The following is a 22,577-nucleotide window of genomic DNA, read 5'->3' as shown; positions in this document are numbered from 1 at the left end:
AAAGAAAGGTAAGACAATTGTTGATATAGTTACGTATTTCAATACATATTACGCAACCCAATCTTTTTTGTCAAATAATATACGTAACAGTTCAGGATTTAAGATGTAAATTATGTCAAAATAGTTTTTCAGACTAAGTCGAAAACATCTATGATAAGAGAGGCAACAAAGATACATTGATAACTTCAACTTCTTCTTCTGAGAAAAACAAAAGACCTTGAAACTTATCCTTTACGACTAGAAAATGATGTGCCTTTTCAATTTTATTCGTTTAATAGCGTTAAATAATTTCACTATGATTAAACGTTAAATAATCGCAAACATCGAATGCATCAACCTGTTAGTCTACAGTTGTTTTATCAAAGGATAGTCCGTAAAAAAGATTCAACTACAATATGACAACATTCTTGTGTTAACCGTAAATAATATGTTTTTGTTCTTTTTTCAAGAAAGTTCTTCTTATCTCGTAAATAAATCACTCATCAAACGCTTATTAAAAGTGATTATTAATTGATATATATATGTATGCTATACTCCGAGACTATTGTTTACGTTGCGATCAGTGGTAAACATAGCAACCCTTTAAAACGATAATGAATTATTAATACACCTTGGAAGTTAGATAAAAAAAAAAACGATCGGTGGTGCATTGTTTGAACTCAAAAAGGGTAATGTGATACGGAATTTATGGTTTTCTCAAAAAATGTCTAACGACACTTGAAAAGATTCCACAAGTCCTTTAAATGTGAAAAGAATAATGGCCATTACGTTTCGAACATCAATTAACATCCTCAATGAAGACGAATTTGAATAATAACTGATGGATATTTAGATATATGAAATAATGTTTCCAAGCAGTCAATATAACATTGTCGGAAATGACAATTTTGAACATCTACATGTAACGTACTATGGCCTTGATATTCATTATTTTTTGCTGCTCTGTCTGTGTTTCTGTCGTTTTTAATGCAAATGTACAGAGTTATTTTTCAAGAATAAACTTATATTTAAATATTTGCTGAATTGATTTTTTTTCCATTGTAGTCTTATCGAAAGAGAAAATCGCTTTACTACATTGCAAGAAACATATGATGAAACAAAGAAAAGGTAAGCTTGAAAAAAAATGCAAACTAAATGTGTGCATGTTTGGCTGGCATAAAGATTAGAGGGTATTATGTGTTTCGATATGTGCATTCGTCCGTCATTCTTTGCATCCGTCCGTCTTTCTTTGCATCCGTCTGCTATTTGTTCTTTCTTTTAATTCTTCTGTGTCCATTTGTTGTTTCGTTTGTCTATGCTGTATTATGTTAGTCCGTCTAATATTCCGCTCGTCTTTACCTTGTTACATGTTTGGTCAAAAACTTGGTACAATTTGTGTAGAATTACCACCATATCGGATCATTTGGCGTTTATAAACGCAGTTTGATAGTCATTGCGTGGTAATGCGATGTATAACAACAACACACAAAACCACCTAATGTAAAAGCTACATCCATTATTAACAGTTTGATGTGAAATAAAATATCAACCTGTTATTTTAAAAATCTTGTTAATATAATGAACAACATGCAACAGTTTATTAATCATATGTTCTTAAAGTCTGTTTTTTTTTGTCTTGTTGTTATCATATTTTTTAGTTCACAGTTTCTACAGGATAGTGTCTGCTTGAATAACATACCAAATATATTGTTTGCCTATATGAAAACTTTAGTTGAAAAAGCATACATACTGTAGAGGACATCACTGTCTTTGATCATTCAATCTGACTATACATGCATATACAGTTCGTAGAATGGTAGTATTTGATTAAAAAAAAACTGCCAAAACATAATACTTAATAACACCAGTATCAATATGCGTTCTTAACGAGTCTTTAAAGTAAACTGACTGTCTTTACCTCAAAAGCATAAACACGGTCAGGTTAACCTTCAGGGCCACCTTCGGTCACATCCAGTTTACTGTGGAGTTTATGTGCACAGTCTGAAGGTTTCTGGTGTTTCGTGGACTTTTTTGGGTTTTTTGTCGTCATTTGTGTTTTTGTAATTTGCATTGTCTGTTTGTCTTGGGTTTGATTGTTCTCTTTGTAATTTGGTAACTTTTTCTTTGGACGTTAGACCAAAAATTAACAGACGTTCTTATCAACTTTATATATACTTATTTTATTTACCAAGGCTTTAATATTAATTCTAATGAAAAATTCTAAAAATATGAATTGCAGTTAGAAGCTAAAATATTTACGTTTTGACTTAACTTTGACATAAAATATATATCGTTGAAATGTCAGTCTTGAATCATATTACTTAAATGTGCTATAACTTTTTTTGATAGACGTATTTTTATTTATATTTATAATTATCTATATAGATTGTTTAAAGCAGAAGAGCATATCGCGATTGTAAAAGACAAAACGAATCGACATCTTAATGAAGATGACAATCGAACGGATAGAAGGTAAATTTAAGATAAACAAGGATTGATTCCTGTGAAATATTTATCAAATAATAAATGGTAAGTCATTTGTATAAATAATACTGGGCGAGTATGAAAGTTTCCCGCAACACAACGGGTAAACAAGTGGAACGAATTTGTTAACCTACAACAGGTCCTGACAATATAATCAGATTTTGGTTGCGTTCGTATTGCTATGTAGTGTTTCTACCGGTTTAGTCGTTTCAATATTTGTATGTTTGTTTTGGTTTTTTTTTGGCTTGTTTTGAATGTTCTTTTGGTCACACTTTTAAAAATTACTCTGAAGATCTAAATTTCAGATATATTTTGGAAAATTGATGTCAATGTTGCCTGATTACATTTGGATAAATGTATTCACTTACATTTCTGATGTATAGTGTATGCCAAGTATAAACACTTTAGCACTGCCTCGACACAAATAACCAATGTTATAACTAATGTATACCAAAAAGAGCAAAAGCCAAGTCTTTAAAAACAATAGACAACTGTCTAAACATCCAAGCGCCGAGGTTGAACTGTTTTTGTAAAGACTTTAATCTTCCCTGTTTTGATATCTTTATTAATGGACTAACATAAAATGGTAATGCAACAAAAAAAAACAAATTCAGAATATTTAAGATAACCCTGTTAATCGATCAATTGATTATACTTTGATACAGAATGCCTAAATGACTTGAAGCAATTTCAAAGTACTTTACTAGCGGATGCTAAATGATGGCCTCGCGTCTGATACTTTATATTGTATAAAGAGTTAACAAGAATCACTTTTGATTTTAGCTTAGTTTTCATTTGTCCGTTATGCAATAAGTCTGTCTTTAACTTATGATAAGCATAGCCCGGTTGACATCGTTCCCTTCGTTTGTTCGATTTGATTTTTGATTATTTTTTTTTTTGTGTTCTAACGCCACTTTTATGCACCTATTTTGGACTATTTCGTGTCAGCCAGTTTTATTGATGGAGGAAGCCGGAGTGCCCTGAGAAAACCACCGACCTTCGATAGGAAAACTGACAATGCTAGTCAATTAAGATTGGAGTCGAGTGCACCTGCACGAGCGGGGTTCGAACTCACAACCTCAGTGTTGACTGGCTAGTGATTACAGTAGTAATTACTTAGACCACTCGGCCACCGAGGCCCCTCCCTTTTGTATATCCATTCAAAACAACAATATCAAAACCCATGATATTTGCATATACATTTTTATACCTGCACAGCCTTCGCAGACTCCATAACAAAAATTACAATATGGAATACATTTCATTTACATGTTGTCGTTACTAAAAACTTTAAACCGGAATATATGAAAAGTTAGATTTTAACATCACAAACATTATTATTTTACTAATTATATTTAACAACAATGCACAACGTGTATTTACACATTCATATTAATAAAAAAAAAATGTACGATATAATATAAGAAGTAGAATTATATACTTTGCATTGTATCACATTACAAAAGCTGTACGATGACCTGTAGCATGTGTAGGTGGAACAAACTCTTGTTCTTACACTGTAATTTACTTACGTAGTTGACTTATTTACTTTTGAAGGAACGCTTTGACCATGGACAACAACAGTAATAGCAAACAATCGAAATTGATATTAGCATCAACGTTAAATTTTGGTCGTCATAGAGACACCTTCAGGATTTCTCGTAACAATCAAGACAGAAACAAGTTAAAGGAAAGGTGAGGATATTATCAATCAGAGTATGAAACAATATAGAAAAAATACCGACTCCAAGGCAAACTCTAGAAGAGGAATCCATTAAAACTGGCAAAAATCAACCGCTATGAAAGAACGGAACAAGTGAAAAATAATTGCCATATCCTTTAATTGGTCATGTAGGTGATTTGAAGATTTTAATTACTAGTAATTGAATCCTAACTAAACTCAATATTTCTGATGTCAACGTATACATTAGTTCTTTAAAACAGATTTCTCTTTAGAAACACTATAATAGAGAATGTCTTTATAATCGTTTCTTGTGGTTATTACAGAAGAGAAGCCGACAAAGTGATCGGGTATATGAGAAATAATTATCCTATACATCTTCTTAAATTAAAGCTATATACCTACTTGTATTTTATTTTTTGTAAGTTTTCAACATCAATAGTGACGTTCCTTTAAACTTAGAGTGTGGTATTTAAGCTGAGGTCCACATGTGAACGGGTTGCACACGATGCCTAACAGACTTATTATACAATATGATTAAAGTCGTTGAGAATAAGCGCCAACTACGCAGCGGCTGGAATGAAAGTGGCCACAGCGTTATCGGCAATAAACGGCACCTTTCATTTGATTTACAGACCACACACGGAGAAATTAACTCTAGACAAATACACTGACATTGCCTTCATACGCAGGTCATTGTGGAAATAGGAATCATACACGATGCATACGCAGTAGTTTCCTAGGACACCAGAATAATGTTCAATCATTAAATATATTCCCTTCAATTGAGAATCGATTTTATTTACATAACCCCTAGTCCTTTTAGCTGATAAAATATACCAATTTCTTTCTCTCCTTGTTGCCACTTTAAGTGTTTTCAATGTTGAGCTAAATCAAGAGGAGAGCAAATGAAATGCAAAATCGAAAAAAATAATAACTTGCGATTATCGGAGTGTCAGATATAAGTAGAACCTACTATAAGGCGCTTGACAATATTCCACGTTATTGGTCGCCTATTGAGACATCAGAGATTACAAAATACACCAGACTATAGAGTAATGTGGTTATGATAGCAGATCTGGAGCGACAGAAAATGTTTAAGAACTGTAATTTTTTTAACTGATATTTACCATGTAAGTTGTATCAACTTGAACTGAAAACTTGCTGTACAATCGACCCATCAAAAAATTAAATGTGAACCAAATTTCAAAAAGTGATCGACACACACTTGAATACCTTTCTCGTGATGTCCTATATTCACAATCAATGAAATCAGAAAATGTTCACATGTTCGATGTATAACATGTGTATTAGCATGATTAGGAGGACACAAAGACATCGTTGATAAGTATGCTTGGTCTTGAAGTCCATATTCTAGGTAATGATGTTGTTTATCATCTTAATTAGGTGTTATGGTTTTCTTTTTATTTGTCTTTGTACATTTTTACCTTTACTTTTTAGTCCATTTTTGGGAATATACCATTGGCGTGGTTTGGTATTGTGTAACTGTGCTATGGTAATTTTTTTTGTATTATTGTCTTTCATTTTTGCTTAAGTATTTTGTCTATAGAATTTCTATATGCCATTTTGTTATTCTTTGTTGACTGCTGTATCCCAATTTTTGACAATTTTACCTATTATGTCTGTTTGTTATAATGGAATTCTATGCGACTGTCATACAATAGGTTAAGATAGCTATAAAACCAGGTTTAATCCACCATTTACTACAAAAGGAAATGCCTGTACCAAGTCATGACAGTTGTTTTCGATTCGTTTGATGTGTTTTTAATTTTCTATTTACATTTTCATTTTGATATTTACCATGTAAGATTTTAATTTTGCCATTTAATAAAGGACTTTGTGTTTTAAATTTTCGTAAGAGGTCAATATTTTTGCTATTCTACTTTTGATACCTGGCTAACACAACGAAAAGAACATAAGTTTGTCCGGTTAAAATCAATAATCCGTGTTTTGACACAGTCCCCACATTTCAAGTTAATTTGACCACTTCAGCGTCAGTCTATACCTTTTCGTAACACTTCTACTAGTTTCTAATAAAAAAAAATCTTGGGAAGATATGAAAGGTAATTATGAATTGCATTTGCAAGTGACAAGACATTGTATCCCTTTATGGTGTAACCTCTAGATCGAAAATTAGTTTTTGACTGGGGTTATTTAGAAACATGAGATACATGAATTTTCAATTTCTATATTACAGAATAAAAGAATTGGAAGATAAACTGAAAATTCAACAATCTGTCCGTGAACAAATGGAAAAATTGTAAGCTAACCCTAGCCAGAGCAGTTTAAAAAAAAACCATATAATGCAAAAGTCAACGAAAGTTAATGTATGCATGGTATATACAGACATATTCTTAAGCAATGTATCTCATACAGGATAAGTATGCACAACAGTTTAAACCATTGGTCCACTAAGAAAATTGTATCGCATGGTACGAACAAAACCAATGAGAATTATGGTAATGGAAGATTTTGCATTGATGAGATTTTTTTTTAGATTAAAGTAGCAAATAATTGATATTTGTTTTACATTTGAAGGTGAACCGAATCTAACATTTTAACGTCTGAAACAACAACTTTACAATTTAATATGACACCGTCTTACCATCCATATAGGTTCATCAAATAACATTAAAGTAAACAAGCGAACGATAAAATAATATTTTAACATTTTACGGGCTGTATATGTAACAAAATACGCACCTGTAACTGATAACCAATATTACTTATATTTTACAATGGTTTCATTTGTTTCATCTTTTGATTGCAACAGTTCTGTAACACATTTAATGTCTCCAATATTTACTAGTAATACATGACAGCGCAAACGTTATAGGGACCTCAATGTTTGACCAGGGTTGTATTTGGTTCGTTTGGATGAATCAGATTTCTTGTTTAATGTTTTATATATTTTGCTTGTAATTTTACCATGGTCATTCCTGACAAGAATGTCAGCTACGCCTTATGAATCTCGAATTAAATCCCTAAAGTATGTTTTTTTTTGTTTTTTTTTTATTACTGCAAATGCATCATGAAAACAAAATTTAACCTTTTATTTTTTTCCTCCGAATCTTATACATATGAGACATTATCATTAAAACAGACGTATAATGCATACATAAAAAGAAGACTTTTTTACATGTAAATATACTTTCTTGAATAAAAAAACAAGGAATAATATAATTTCTATATTACAACATGCTTTCGTTGGTTAAACATAGATTAAAGGGAACTTGCTAAAAGAGAAAACATTTTCTCAATACATACACGATACGGAATATTTCCAATATCACATAAAAAATCATATTTTTTTTTTACAGGGCTATATCAACAGAACGACAATTGAAAGATAAACGACAAGAAATTGAATACTTTGAACGTACAATCGAAAGACTACAAACCGATTGTAAAGGATTCAAACTGAAGTATGTTCATTTGATTACTACATGTAACATGTGTAACTACATTGGTCAATGTTACCTGTTGGTAGGAAATGAAAAAAGTTAAGATTTTTTATTCAAAATAAAAAATGTCTACAAGACAATTCTATTGAACAGCATTAACACGGTAGAAATTGCAAGACAAAGACCAAGCTCATGTATCGAAAAAAATATTAATTTGAATATATCTTAGAATAAAAACTTATTGTGAAACTATTATAACTATTGTTAATTTTTTTAATTCTTTTTTTATAAGTTTAGAAAGTGAACAAGTAAATAAGAGAAGACTGGAGTCTAGGTAAGTTAGAACTAATGTGATTTCTAACTATTGACCATATTTAATTTGCACAAGATGATGATAATGATGATTGATTGATTGATTGATTGATTAATTGATTGGTGTTTTACGCCACTTTCAATACTATTGTGTTATTTCTTGGCGGTAAGTTTTTATTGGTGAAGAAAGCCAGAGGAGGAGGAGAAACATTTTCTTGAATTACTTGTTCTAATAACTGTTATACATTAATGGTACCGTAATTTCCTTCTTATGTATATAAAGTTAACAGCGCATCGCCAAATTCGTTCTGTGACAACTTTAGACACAGTTTTATTTTAACGTGTTGACTTTCAGCTCCGAAATAGTTCCAAATTAGGGATTTTGGTGACATTTTTACAAAATATACTCGGATTTCGTCTAAATTTAACCATAGGAAACATAAAGTGCAGGCCTCGATATACTAACTATTCAAGTCATATATGTAAAATGTTAAAACACACATTATGTTCAATGATTTTTTGTACACATGCGCTGTATGTTTCCAGTCCACGAAATTTATGTAAACTTACCCGTTTTCATTGACTATTATTGGAAAATCAAAAAGAGTGTTATTTGTAACATCATGAAAAGAACGCTGGTACGTTGATTTTCTACAAAAATACATAATATCTCCATTTAGTCGTTGTATCAGATATATTATATATGAATCGTTGTAATATTGGTAAATCAATCCTAATTTGAAATTGTATCTAGAAGTAGGGGTCAGGTTAAGGCCTCACTGAACCTACTCCTCTACTTTAAATTTTCATACAAAATGAAATAGTACAAGGAACAATGTTTCTTTTACATATTTATAAATGATTTTTTGTAGAATGCAAACATCGAAAAATTTAGAGGAAGAGTATATGGAACTGTACTCAACCATTGAACAAATCAAAAAAGAGACGGACGATTCAGAAAAACGGTACGTTCATTCAGAATTACAATAATTATTGTCATTTTGATATGATACAAGTATCCTATATTTATTGGATAAACACATCTAATCTTATTTGCCCTTTTGTATATTAAATAATCCCGTAACTTTACTTGTCGAATAATTGCATGTATAATAAATAAAGAACATCATATTGATTCTGTTTCCGATATGTTTTTGGTATGATGGGAAAGTCCGAGTCATATACTACGAGGCACTAATACTTTATGGTAGCACATGGAGTAATTTGTAGAGGATATTTTGAAAGACTACACTAGTCTTTGATACGCAATTACAACTTTATTTTTACATTTGAAAATAAGTAACAAAGAAATGTTTCATTTATAGTTTTCATAATCGAACAATAAAAAAATGGCATATGATAGGATTTTATAATGGAATGTTCTAATAAATTAAATGTCCATTTCTAGAATAGACGAATAAAGTGGCTCTAAATTGGCCTCCACCTTACAGTTAACTGTTGATCAATTGTAAATGATTCAAAACATATGGATGTTTCATGTACTAAAGGCATTCGTTATCTTAGCTGAATATGTGTTCAGTTTTTTAACTCTGTGAATTATGTGTTCTCCAACTTGATTGATATGATCTTTCCACTGTTTTGATTCGAGTTCATATAAATTATCCATTTTATTTGTTATGATAATAAGGTTTGTGATAATCACATCGAATTTTTAAGAATACGACTTTCTCCAATGATCATTGCATTTAAGGGGAAACTATAGGATTATGGTTTGTTTTACTAAGTGTTTTTATGACGAGGAATGGTTGATCTTTTTTCTGTGCTCCATATGATGTATTGAAAACAACAAAGCAGTAAATATGTATCAAGCAAATATGTGCCAAACTAAATTACAAATTCAGAACCTAGTTGAGCGAACCGAGTAAAAAGTAAACGGCACTGCAGTAGGAAATAGGACCATTTTATTCTGTTAATGGTTCGGTCAATGCATACTGTTTGTTTCATTCCAAAAACTAAACAATCATTTGCTTTTCATTGACATTAAGTTTTTCTATGTTTTATAAGGTTTCTCTTAAATATTTCTAACTTTTATTATTGTACTGTCATTGAACCAGAAATTCTTATTAAATACCACCGCTATCACATTAACAAATTGCATACGTACATTCTTCTTTCAGCCGCATCGAATTCGTTTATTTATCTTAAATTTGCCGTGTTGTGTTGACTTTTGTTTGTTTAATCTAATTAACTTGTAAATATTGTCATAATAATCTTTTCTGACACTTATGTTTTATTAAAAACAGGGATTCGTGTATATCGTTTAAATGAAGATTTTATATATTTTGAAAATGATGTAATATGTAAATCGTTGAAAATGTATATTTCAATGTATATTCAGAATAAATATTATATATTTTTAGTACAGTATAATACAATGCAAGGTGGTCCGAAATCTCTCATTTGATTTGGAAATACGAATTAAAGCATATCAGTGTTCACTATACTGCATTATACATGTAACAAAACCAATAGAGTTTATTCCAAAAATTGACTTCAATAATGGAAAACGCCGGGAGTCGGATTTTTGATGTGAGCATATCCTTATCTTGCCCTCGAACGATTTAAGAAAGACATAAGCACGAAATAATCAATACATCAATAGTTTACATGAATAAACGATAGATGGTGTAATTTTCTTTGTTCCACAAAAAAGTAAAAGACGAAAAATGGATATAAAATAATTATTCATAATTTACTCCTCAGTTTTAACCGTAAGACTATGTTTCTTCGACAAAGTAACATTAACCTCGACAATTGTTTGCTTCAGCAGGACAAAGTTGAAATCAGGATGTATCACGGTAAATGTATCTAACAATATATTATTGAAACAGACTTTATTTTAATAACTTGTGTAGATGCAATATCTTCTAGAATTATTTCAAGTTATATTCGCTTACAGATTGCAAGAAAACCCAGGATTTCATACACAAGAGTTGATACTAATGAATCGCTTAAAGGAACTGTTAGGAAGGTAAGAACGTTTGTGCAAAACACGTGTTATACACCATTCCTCTAAATTTAATAGAGAGAATATTCAACTTCTGATTAAGAGAGTTTATTACTTTTTAGTCATCAAAATACGTTTAAAAGAGGAGCGAAAGATACCAGAGGGAAACTCAAACTCATAGATCAAAAATAAACTCCATAAAATATAAGTGTTACGAGAAGCATCAACAAGGTGATAATATTTCTTATCAAGACATTTAAAGGTAAATTGAACAGTTTCATCTTCTAACTGCTGTTGGAATATTTCAAGTGGCAGTTACAAAATGCGTTCTAATGCCTACAATATAATGAGTAAATAATCAAATAACTTGATAGGCTAGGCTATAGTTGGTACTGGAATGAGAGCGCTATAATTGACGGTCACTTGAAAAGGCCGATACATTAGATATGATATGGTTATGTCGTACCGCAGGTCATATATGTCAACTTTTATGATTTATTCAAGTTATCTGTTAAACATGATGTGTTTGATAATACAACTACCTCTCTTGGTTGAAGGTAAAATGTTCATATACTAAATGTGCGGATTATCAGGTATTGTATCTTACTAACTACTGTGCCCTTGAATACTTTTCTTGGCTGATAATTTCAAAAATTTTGCCAAATGATATGAAATTATTTACTTTTCCACTTTAACTCATGCATATGTTTCCTTAAATACGGTAAAAATAAACCAGCAATCATGTAACATTCTGTTTCAATTTTGTATTCTGTATCTGCTTTATCGTGATTATGAACGAAAATTGTTTTTACAGCCGCTTTACTACAATTACGCTTCACACTTAAAATAAGAAAATAGGAAGATTATGTATGATTCAATATAAGACAACTCTCCACCAGAAACCAAAATGACATAAAAGTTAACAACTAGCGGTCTCAGTAAAGCCTTCGAGAGTGTGCAAAACCAAACCAGAAAGTAAGCATTGAATGGCCCCAAAATGACAAATGTTTGCCTGTCTAAAGCCTGTGGTTCTCTCCTAGGAAACTTTGGCTTCCTCTATCAATCAAATATCACAATAGTCTTAAAAGTGGAGTTAAACCCTAATCAATCAATCTATCAATCTTCATGTTTCTTCAACAATTTGCGAAACTCTTACCATATAATAAGCTTTTAAAGCCCAAGAAATAACAAATGCTTTGGTTCTTATTCATCCTTAGCTTAAAAATATTTGACTCTTAGCGTTCTTTATGACGGGAAATCAATGTTAATCCAGTAAGTGCTCGAGTTGCTATAAATATGAGATCAAAATATTTCTATAATATTTCGATAATCTTATTATTGCAGAATGCAAACAAATGGGAACTATGAATTCAACTCAACAAATCAAAGAACAATGTAAGTGTTTATCGAAGACCTATTAAAGACTTCTGGTATTTAAGTTAAGTACAATTAAGTAAACGCCTATCAAACAAGCAATGTTAATGGTTCTCGTCAAAAGCTAAAACACATCAATCAAATGGAAAAGAACTGTCATATTCCTGACTTAGTACAGGCATATCCTTATTAGAAAAAAGTGGAGTAAACCCGGTTTTCTAGCTGATTAAACCTCTCATTTAGTATGACACTCGCATTAAATGAGGTACATGTTACTCCCAGATATTTGAAAAGACAGCAAGGAGAAGCTGAAGTATGATATTCATCTGAATTTCATCTAAGACATATCATTTAACAAGAATAATGGTTTATCAAGGGTGTTCCTTTTTTTAATGGTTGTGTATGTGTCAACTTTGTGATTAGTTTTAGAGGTTTAGTAATGTTGTTTATGTTCTTGTTTTTACTTGCTATATGCTTTTAAGTAATGATCAATTTTGTTAAACTAATCACATTTAAAAAATGCGTTGTTTTTTTATATTTCAGAAAATCGTATAATATAAATAACAGCCAAGTATTTTTCAATAATAAATCGTTGATTCGCCATGGAAACTCAGACGACTGCTGATGACTTTAAGTACTTGAACAGTAGAAGTTATATTTTTATGTTACAAGTTTAATTTGTAATTATTAAATTATATGTATATTTGTTATCTTTATTAACACTATCTATGCCATTACTTTTTTTAGCCCCTGGCAATTGTTTATTAGATTTGTTTATTAACCTTGAGCTTTACGGCTCATCAGTGTATTTAAACGCACTATATGCATATGACATATTACAAACAATATAAACAATATGCATGAATAGCAGTAGGTGATTTCAGAAGTTTCAAGTTAAAAACATTCTTTACAATAACCGGTCTTCTCATATTAAACGAGAAATGTTTTAATTACATTTAAAGTTTAAAAACTTTTTTTTTCATCAACTTATAGTACATATTACTGTGAAATTTGATGACCAAATCCTTTATCATTTCTTTATATATTTTTAAGCAAATCGGAACATCTGCTTGTCAATTAAATGTATTTTCATGTATGTTAGTTCCAATGTGACGTCCTGTTTCAATACAAATAATTGTGAATACAAACGAATCTTTGTTATACATTTGCGAAAAGGAACAGGTATGGAATACATTTCTGTAAATGTAATTATAAATACTTCCATATTTATTCTTGATGTATAATCTAGCCTTTGAAGAAAAAATGTAACTCCTGTTTAGCCTTAGATGTATAATTAGAGGTAAATATAACCTTTCAACTTTCAACAGCTACTGATTATTACACAAATTATTCATACCATGAATACACGACAATTAAAGTACAAATGTTGCCCAGCATTTACATTCTACACATGCTTTTTAAACCGAGACCTAAATATACAATAATCACTTACTAAACATTTAAGCCATTATTTTAGTATTCTTAAATTCCCTTCATACTAAAATGGAAATTTACCTAATGCATAGTAGACCATTTAATTCAACACACACCCCACCCCTCTTTCATTATTATATGCATACTTTTAGTTCACTAATAAATGAACTTTGACATACCAGCACATGCAATTGATTTATTTTGCATATCTTGTTTTTCATAAAAATGTCGAAATGAAGACTGCCACAAGGAAGCAAGAATAATTTAAGTATTTAACGGTCATTTTGATCTCAACTTAAACTGAAAAATCTAAACTATTACTCATTATGTCATGTTCAGTCTTCCGTTAAATTTTCAGACTTTGCCCCTCAGTAAATTCAATGTTGTTAAAATTCCGGCTGATGGAATTGAAACATAGAAACAACTGAATTAACGTATGTCTAACACACCAATACCAAATTGAAAATAACATTCTTTTTGAATGAAAATGACACTTCATCAATTTCGTGCGTTCGAAGCACTTTTCTGGATTTACTTTCTTATGAAACGAAACGTTTGCAAGTAAAGGATGTATGAATATATCGAAAATAGCCACCTTTAACAGAGGAGGCTGTGCTTTTTTTTTATTAAATCGTCAGGGGAGAGTTTTATAAAATATATTTAAAATCGTGTAAAAGTTCTGGCTGCTGAAATAGAGATACTACCCTCGGGATAGATATACATATATTGTGATTGAGCATGCAACCATGGTTACCCATAAAAATATAAAACACACCAATGAACAACGACTGCTCGACTGTACTATCAAAATACATTTACAATGTAACCGTACTGTAAATATAAACTGAACAATCGATGACAAAATGTAACTTTCATGAAATTTAATCAGACTGCCAGACTACAGTTGTTTTACATTCTCCTGAAATTAATGCAAATAGATATAAGAAGATGTGGTATGAGTGCCAATGAGACAACTCTCCATTCAAGTCAAAATTTATAAAAGTAAACCTTTATAGGTCAAGGTACGGTCTTCAACACAGTAAGCTATAAAGGGCCCCAAAAATTACTAGTGTAAAACCATTCAAACGGGAAAACCAACGGTCTAATCTATATAAAAAACGAGAAACACTATGAACCACATCAACAAACAACAACTACTGAACATCAGATTCCTGACTAAGGACAGGTGCAAACAAATGCAGCGGGTTTAAACGTTTTAATGGTACCAAACCTTCACCCTTTTTCTGAAACAATAGTGTAACATCACAACATAGAAAGACACACTATAAAATTTGAACTGAAATAGCTTAACTCAATCAAAGGACATATTTACACCAGTGAACATACACTGAACATAAAAATTTGACCTATGATACAATGTAAATACAAAAAACATTGTTCAGAATATATTTATTTAAACACGCATAGAAACAAATGTTACATTATCAAATTACAGTTAAAAAATCAATAAGACTATGCAGTCAAAACATTTCTACAGTTAACACTAGTAGGTTGTTCCCGAAAATGCATGCACCTTTCGGCAAAATGTTCTTATCGAAATTATTCCTGATTACAAATGTTGTTGTCTTGGTAACAACAACGGTACCGCAGATTAGGAAAATTTCTCATGACATAAAACGAACGCCATCTTCAGGTAAATCTTAAGTTTATAATATAAGGAAGCATCAACATATGTTAGTTCAATAATAATAATGTTTGAGTAAATAATTAATACACTTATAAAAATAAATAATTCATCCGTCGTGCTTAATGAAATGTATTGAAGTTATAATGACGGGTTTTAACTTGATGATAAAAAAAAACCTGGAGTTGTAATATGTTTGTTTTGGAGTTAACGGTATGATAACAACTAGTTACAAAATTCTGTAATCTATAAATAAGACTGAAAAATTGAAAATTGTTTAATAGAGAAAATCTGATAAGCAACTCAATGTATCAATTACATCAATATTTAACGTCTCCACCATACATACAGTGCACTTTTTTATGTTCAGTTTATATCCAATTTTAACACGGATGTTTCATGTAAACTTGTGAGATGAAAGTTCTTTCACCAATTACAACAGGTGTGTTACATTTAATTAAGAAAATATGTAAACACAGAAAACGTAATACGAAATCGCAAACTAAGCATTTTTTCAAAATGTCTACCTAATCATATCATAGAAAAACATTAAAACAATATTGCAATATGCTCATTACACAAGAAAGAAACTATTTGTTACGCCCTGGACGTAATGTAAGAATATATATATTTGTCGTTTTCCTATATACACTTTTTGTTTTCTTTAATTTCAATTTAATTGTATATACAACGTTTTATACAACTTTTGTGGCATATAACGAAGTCCCTGTTAAGTGTTAGGAAATAATTGTTTTACGTTATAATTTTCACAGGAAGGTTTAAGTATGGGCGAGGAAATATGATCAATAACTGGTGTCCAGGTAGGACAAATGTTTAAGCTTACCGTTTTATACAGTATTTTCTTTTTTTACATACTGATCTTTGAATATCTTTTGGTCGGTACTTTGATTTTCTTGATAATAAATATAAATATATTCCGTAGATATGTATACTGCTATACACGTATGACCACTTATGGTCCTTAATTTCGATTCCTAAAATTGTAGCATTGCGCGAGGTTGCACTTATTTTACGCTTGATATTTTTGTAAATGAAAAGATGAGTGATTCATTAGTAATAAATGGCTTTGAAATACTTTTCAATAACGTAAAGTACTCCTAAATTGATATCTTATGCATTTAGGTCCAAGTGTTTTCTGCTTCACCACTGTCCTATTAGGACGAGATTTTGCTGCGCGTTAAATATTTAATCCCACCATATTCTGTATACGCATGTCCTAAGTCAGGGTTTATTTTCGTCCATCAATTTATCATTTAATGGGTTGTTGTATTTTTTTTGGATATTTTACATTTTGTCATGTTGAAGCCTTTTATAACTTATACCACGTGGCACGGTTTTAAATATTGTTTAATGTCGTATGGTGACAAGCAGTTACTTATTTATATGTCATTTTGTTTATTTATGGATAGTGTGTCATTAGCGATAAAACACATTTTTTTAACCTTATTTTTGTATTAATAACAACAAAAATCACAAATGCAACTGTTTTAAATCAATCGAGCCATATATGTGGCTTTCGCATGCATCGTTGAAAAAAAATGGCAAACAGGAATGTTTCGTGCCCAAGAATTAAAATCAATTATTCAGTTTATATAAGTATTATGATACACTCGATGACGTCATACTACTTGATTTCAAAGAGCTGAAACATGCCATTATCGAATTGCTATTTGTATATTGCTTCAAATTTTAACAATCGTTCACTTTCGATATTGTTTCTTTATTATGAAGAAAACAATCATATAATCATTTTCATGTTCTTATTGTTCTTTCAAAAATTGTACCTTCTGCTTTTATGAAAATATACAAACAGTTTAAATTCAAATACTTTTATAAAGCTAAAACGCTTTAAACAAGTTTTGTTAATTTCATACGCACATATTTGCAAAAAGTAATATGATTAAAATAATTGGTAATAGAAAATACACAAAGAACTATCACACCTATTAAACTGTAAATAACATTTAACCTTTTAGTTGCCAAACCTAAAGACTGTGGAGAGATAGACCCAGTACATTGTAAAAGTGGAGTTTATACAATCTTCCCGCCAGGACTTAAACCATTTGATGTTTACTGTAAACTGACCAATCAAGGGAAAGCTTGGACGGTGATTCAATTATATAGTACTTTTTAAATACTGAAGATTAATTTTTTTTCGTAGGTACCAATTTTCGGGGATTAGGGAAAACTTGCATGATCGTGGATACTTAATTTCATGGATTTGCTGAAGTCAACATACAAGCTAGCCTATAACAAATGTGTCATTCGTTGAAGATTTAATTTCGTGATACAACTGTACCCACGAAATTCACAAAAATTGGTATCCAACGAATATTATTGAATCCACAGTATAGTATATATTATACAACCTTTTTTGTCCATAAACGATTGAAAAAAAAGTATCCGTCTGAGATTCCAAACAATTAATGATTAAATGTAAATAATATAAGGCAAATGGTACAGTGTCCTTTATAAAGACTGTTGAGTAACAAATCAAGACGTTTAAGTGTACATATTCTTAATTATTAACAACAAGTCAGTTAGTAAGGTAATATAAAAGAAATATGTTCACAAATAATCTGTAGTTGTTAGTTCATGTGTGTCATATTTGGTTTTCGTAAATTGTTTTGTCAAAAATTAGGTCGTCAGTTTTCTTCATTGAATTGTTTCATATTTTTCATGGCGGGTTCTTTTATTGGCCGACTTTATGGTATGGGTATTTCTCAGTGTTTTAGATCGTTCGGTTGCCTTTAATTTATTATATCCACTTCATTTGAACTTTGGCGGATAGTTGTCTCATTGGCAATCACATCACGCATCCTTATTTTCATATTTACTTCATATATAAATGTTTAACAGTAATGATAAAAAAAAAATAGCAGACAGAACAATAAACCTCATTAACTTTGATTTTATGACCAACACTTCAAGAAAATATCGTACCAAGAAAATCAAGAGGGCAATTCATTGCTTGATCAGTTTCATTGTATCAATAACATGGTATTGATATCGTATTCAGGTTATTCAAAGACGATTCGATGGAAAAATAGACTTCTATAGAACCTGGAAAGAATATGAACATGGGTTTGGTAATCTTAAAGGTGAACACTGGCTTGGTAAGTTCAAATTAAAAAAAAATATTCTCACACAAATATCCTCTTATCGGGTATGTTATAAACAAATTAAAGGTAAGTGCCTTTTGTTAATATTTAGAAAATAGCAAATGACAAACGTATGATTTAAAGGGGAAAAAGATAAGACGTGAATTATTCCTTTCATATTTTTAGACCATTTTACTGGAGCGTCGAATAGCTTGTTTTATATATCCATGTTTGTTGGTCTTAAACGATTTGGTTTTTTAACTTGCATGATCACAAATAAAGTATGGAAATACATTGGTTGTTGTTATGTGATTCAGTTGCTTAAAAGGGCACATTATTAAAATAATCAGTGGGTCTTTTTCTCAACGTGTGCATTGTTTAGACAGTGTATCAACAGTTTATTTTTATCAAAATTAATTTGTATCGGTTTGATATTGTAAAAGAACAAACTTTGCAGGATAAATATTTTGATATAAGGTTGTACACAAATGATAACATATATTGGTTATTTAATTTAATATGTTCTTGTGTTATTTTTTATAAATACATAAATATATGTAGCCTACAAATCAATACAGTTTCGGACACGTGTGTTTATGAAAATCAAAAGCAGTTTTCGACACATTACAATACATGATGCATACTCTTATAATTTTCGTTTTTCGTTTTTCAAAAATCAAGAATGGTGAGCATTTATAATTATTATCATGATAGTTATAAATTCACTGTTTATTAAACTTAGACATTTTTGAAAATCTAAGGATTGTCCATCCCAGGAATATATTACCTTAGTGGTATTTGTCAAAACATTTTAGAATTTTGTGTTCCAAAGCTCTCCAACGTCGTTCGTTATTGGTCGTTATTTGAACATTTTAACTCTTTTTATTGGAGCGTCAGTGATAATTCTGTTGTAGAGAGAATACCATTTTAAGCCTGGTATCTATGATGAGTTTATTTATTTTGATTTTGGATAATCGATTAGTCTCTAGTTTTCTATGTTGTTGGTTCTTGACTTTTACAAATATTCATCCGCAATTATGTTAGGTCACAAAGAGACTTAAATTCTCAATATCTTGTTCAAACCCTCGAATAGTCATAAATTAGCTATAATATCTTAACATGCTCATCAAGATTAGTTGGCAAGGAATGGCAAACTGAATAAGTGAAGATGCTCAGTCACGTAGGGCTCCTTATCTATATATAAATTTTAACAATTGATGTGTTAAACCTAAGTAATATAATATATTTTCTATTTATAGGTAATGATAAAATACATATTTTAACTTCCGGAGGTAACTTTGAGTTAAGAATATATCTTGAGGATTTTGACGGAGAAGCCAGATATGCTTTATATAGGAAGTTTTCGGTTGATGATGCAAATTCAAAATACAAACTAGCAGTTAGTGGTTATAGTGGAAATGCAGGTATATACATCAAATGAATTGTTTGATATTTCTATTGATAATTGATTTAATTTTTTTTAAAGATTCCTTCAAATGTTAACAAACAATGCGGTAAGGTTTGACAATTGCATACCTATATGATGATCGATTTTCAGTTTCATTATAATATGTTCTAACGATAGATCATTGTGTGTTTCATTGCCCGTGTGATTAATCATTGTTGTTCCGTTTATTTCCTGTTATAGTAGATGCGTTTCCCTTGGTTCTAGTTTGAAACCCGTATTTGTTTTTTTCGCTTAATCGATGTATGACTATTCAACAGCGGTTTACTTCTGTTGCCTTTTGTTAGTAAAAAAATACACGCGACATGTTTAGATTGTTTCAGACTGTTACATGATATAACATTAAATATTTAATGAGAATTCGATATTATTACAACATGTACAACACAAATTATATTATTTTAAACTGTAGTGTTTTTCCAGTACTAAATTAAGGGAAACAACTCATAAACAGGACAAATTATATTCCTACATATCCCATTCTTGTGGGTTGAGCATGGTTTGCTTGTACATAACTTGTTATGATTTTTTTTTTGTATGATTCCCAGTTTTGCAATCCTATATTTACAATTATTTTGAATGTACTTTCAAAGTGAAAATTATAGTCGAATCTCGCATTATACACCATGATCGTTCCACTTGCTTTGTGAGTGAAAACAAATCAACTCAATATTTAACAAAATTAACTGTATGCACTTATTCATTTTAAACTAATATATGCATGTTTTAAGTGGGAAAGTTATGTGTTTATAATTAAGCAATACACCATTCCTTTGTTACAGGGGACTGTCTTACTCGCCATAATGGACTGCTTTTCTCGACTCCTGACCAGGACAATGACACCTATAAATCTAACTGTGCGGATTCGAACAAGGGCGGCTATTGGTATTATCATTGTTATCAATCAAATCTAAATGGAGCCTATTTGAAAGGTGAAACCAAAATTAAATATCAAGGGATGGTATGGCCTTGTTGGAGAGGATACAGCTATTCTTTAAAATCAACAACATTGATGATACGTAGAATATGAATAAATATTCCTAGTTCATGACACACTGAATAAAAATTGTTATTCTTTGTCAATTTCACGATAAGAAAATAAATGAATTTACCTAAAATTTCCTATATTAACCGATTACAAGTTGTAAGAAGGATATTATGGAATTCAGTTTCAGTTTGCTATATTTAAGTTGTAGTGTATTCTGTATTAATCAAAAAGATGTTTGTGGTCAATGTTGTTTTGTTATAGATCCAATCGCTTAGTTGGTGGTATACTGCAATCCCATTGTCCGTATCTTTCACTACAAAAAATGTAGAAATAATTTGATAAGTGGTCTGGAACTACTTAGTTGTATGGTATAATTGATGTTTAAATTTGCCGGTCATTGACTTCCTGATTGACGATACTTTAAATCGTACAGTAGTCACCGAGCACATAATTCATATTCTACATTTTTCGTTGTATTTAGAAATGATTTGATAATCGATCTAAAATATCAAAATAAGGAGATGTGGTATGTTTGGCAATGAGAAAACTATTTAAAAAGCTCAAATGAAGTAGATGTAAGCGATTATAGGCAACCTTTTGGCCTTCAATAATTATAAAAGCCCATACCGTATAGTCAGAGGCTTCGACATCAAACATATGAAACAATTCAATTGAGAAATTAACAGCCTAAAGTATAAAAAAAAACATTTTACTAAAATCTAATATGTCAGACATGAACCAAGGATAACCACTTAAATACAGACTCTTGACTTGGGACAGGCAAATAAAAAATGTGGCGGCTTTAACATATGTTTGTGGGCTACCTATCTGCGACAGTTGTAAAAATGCAAACCAAAAAATAAAAACAAACTATGCAAAACAATAATCGAAAAAGTAATATGAGAAACGGCAAAAACGATAACCACTAAATAATAAGCTTCTGACTTGGGACAGGCACATATAAAAAATAGATGTCTTGGTTAAAAATGTTGGATGTGCAAATTTTCCCCTAACATCGAACACTGGTGTAATAAAAGAAACAAGAACATGGATGTGTCAGGACATGCTTATGTTGTGTCGATATCTTAAATGTATTGTTCAGAAAAGGGACGATGAGTTATCTAAAGATTTTCATTACTAGCCAACTAATATCCAGCCAGCATTAAACTATACTACCTTACAGAAAAAAAAAACTCCCTTAAAATCTTTCGGCAGTTTTCACACAAAATATCCATTTTATCCCTTTTCCCTTGATGTAATGCACACCATCTATACCCATGAAATTTCCCTAAACAAATTCCGTAAATTTTTGATGCTGTTCTAAAAAAAAACATATTCACGCTTTATAGTTCCAGGTAGTAAAGTTGAAATTATTCCTTTGTAAATTTTACGGATGCCATCCTGAGTTGGTTGACCAGCAGTTTGGTGTATTTACGCACGTAATAGTTTTGGTTTCACTTTGGTAATCTAATGAAGCCATTAATCGGATAACATTATTTGACCAATTTCAGGACATACTTTAATTTCACGAAATCTACCTGTTTATGGTTTCACCGTTAAAAATGTATGTAACACGTGTCCAAAATTAGGCATACCCCTGTTTTGACAGTTCTTTAAATGTCTGGTGATTTCGTTCTTCAAAACATATCTTAATTTGAATACAGGAAAGATTTTATACTACGAATTATAGTTCAGTTTAA

General features: G+C 30.7%; 2 protein-coding genes across 2 annotated transcripts; both read left to right on the top strand.

Annotated features, from left to right (window-relative positions):
* The first annotated feature begins 1,048 nt into the window (after positions 1-1,048).
* LOC127715054 (uncharacterized) lies at positions 1,049-12,931 on the top strand. The gene is made up of 10 exons (XM_052221073.1): positions 1,049-1,107; positions 2,365-2,451; positions 4,021-4,158; positions 6,363-6,425; positions 7,486-7,590; positions 7,862-7,903; positions 8,754-8,846; positions 10,802-10,873; positions 12,194-12,244; positions 12,767-12,931. The coding sequence occupies exons 3-10, from the start codon at positions 4,034-4,036 to the stop codon at positions 12,846-12,848; spliced, it is 633 nt and encodes a 210-aa protein (XP_052077033.1). The 5' UTR covers positions 1,049-1,107; positions 2,365-2,451; positions 4,021-4,033; the 3' UTR covers positions 12,849-12,931.
* A 2,190-nt stretch (positions 12,932-15,121) lies between these two features.
* Positions 15,122-21,007, top strand: LOC127715052 (ficolin-2-like). The gene is made up of 6 exons (XM_052221072.1): positions 15,122-15,311; positions 16,076-16,123; positions 17,300-17,430; positions 18,343-18,439; positions 19,684-19,848; positions 20,672-21,007. The coding sequence occupies exons 1-6, from the start codon at positions 15,182-15,184 to the stop codon at positions 20,917-20,919; spliced, it is 819 nt and encodes a 272-aa protein (XP_052077032.1). The 5' UTR covers positions 15,122-15,181; the 3' UTR covers positions 20,920-21,007.
* Positions 21,008-22,577: the final 1,570 nt, after the last annotated feature.

The sequence above is a fragment of the Mytilus californianus genome, unplaced genomic scaffold (genome assembly GCF_021869535.1).
Source record: "Mytilus californianus isolate M0D057914Y unplaced genomic scaffold, xbMytCali1.0.p SCAF_9, whole genome shotgun sequence".
NCBI lineage: Eukaryota > Metazoa > Mollusca > Bivalvia > Mytilida > Mytilidae > Mytilus > Mytilus californianus.
The sequence above is the reverse complement of the archived record's forward strand: the minus strand, read 5'-3'. Positions and strand labels throughout refer to the sequence as shown.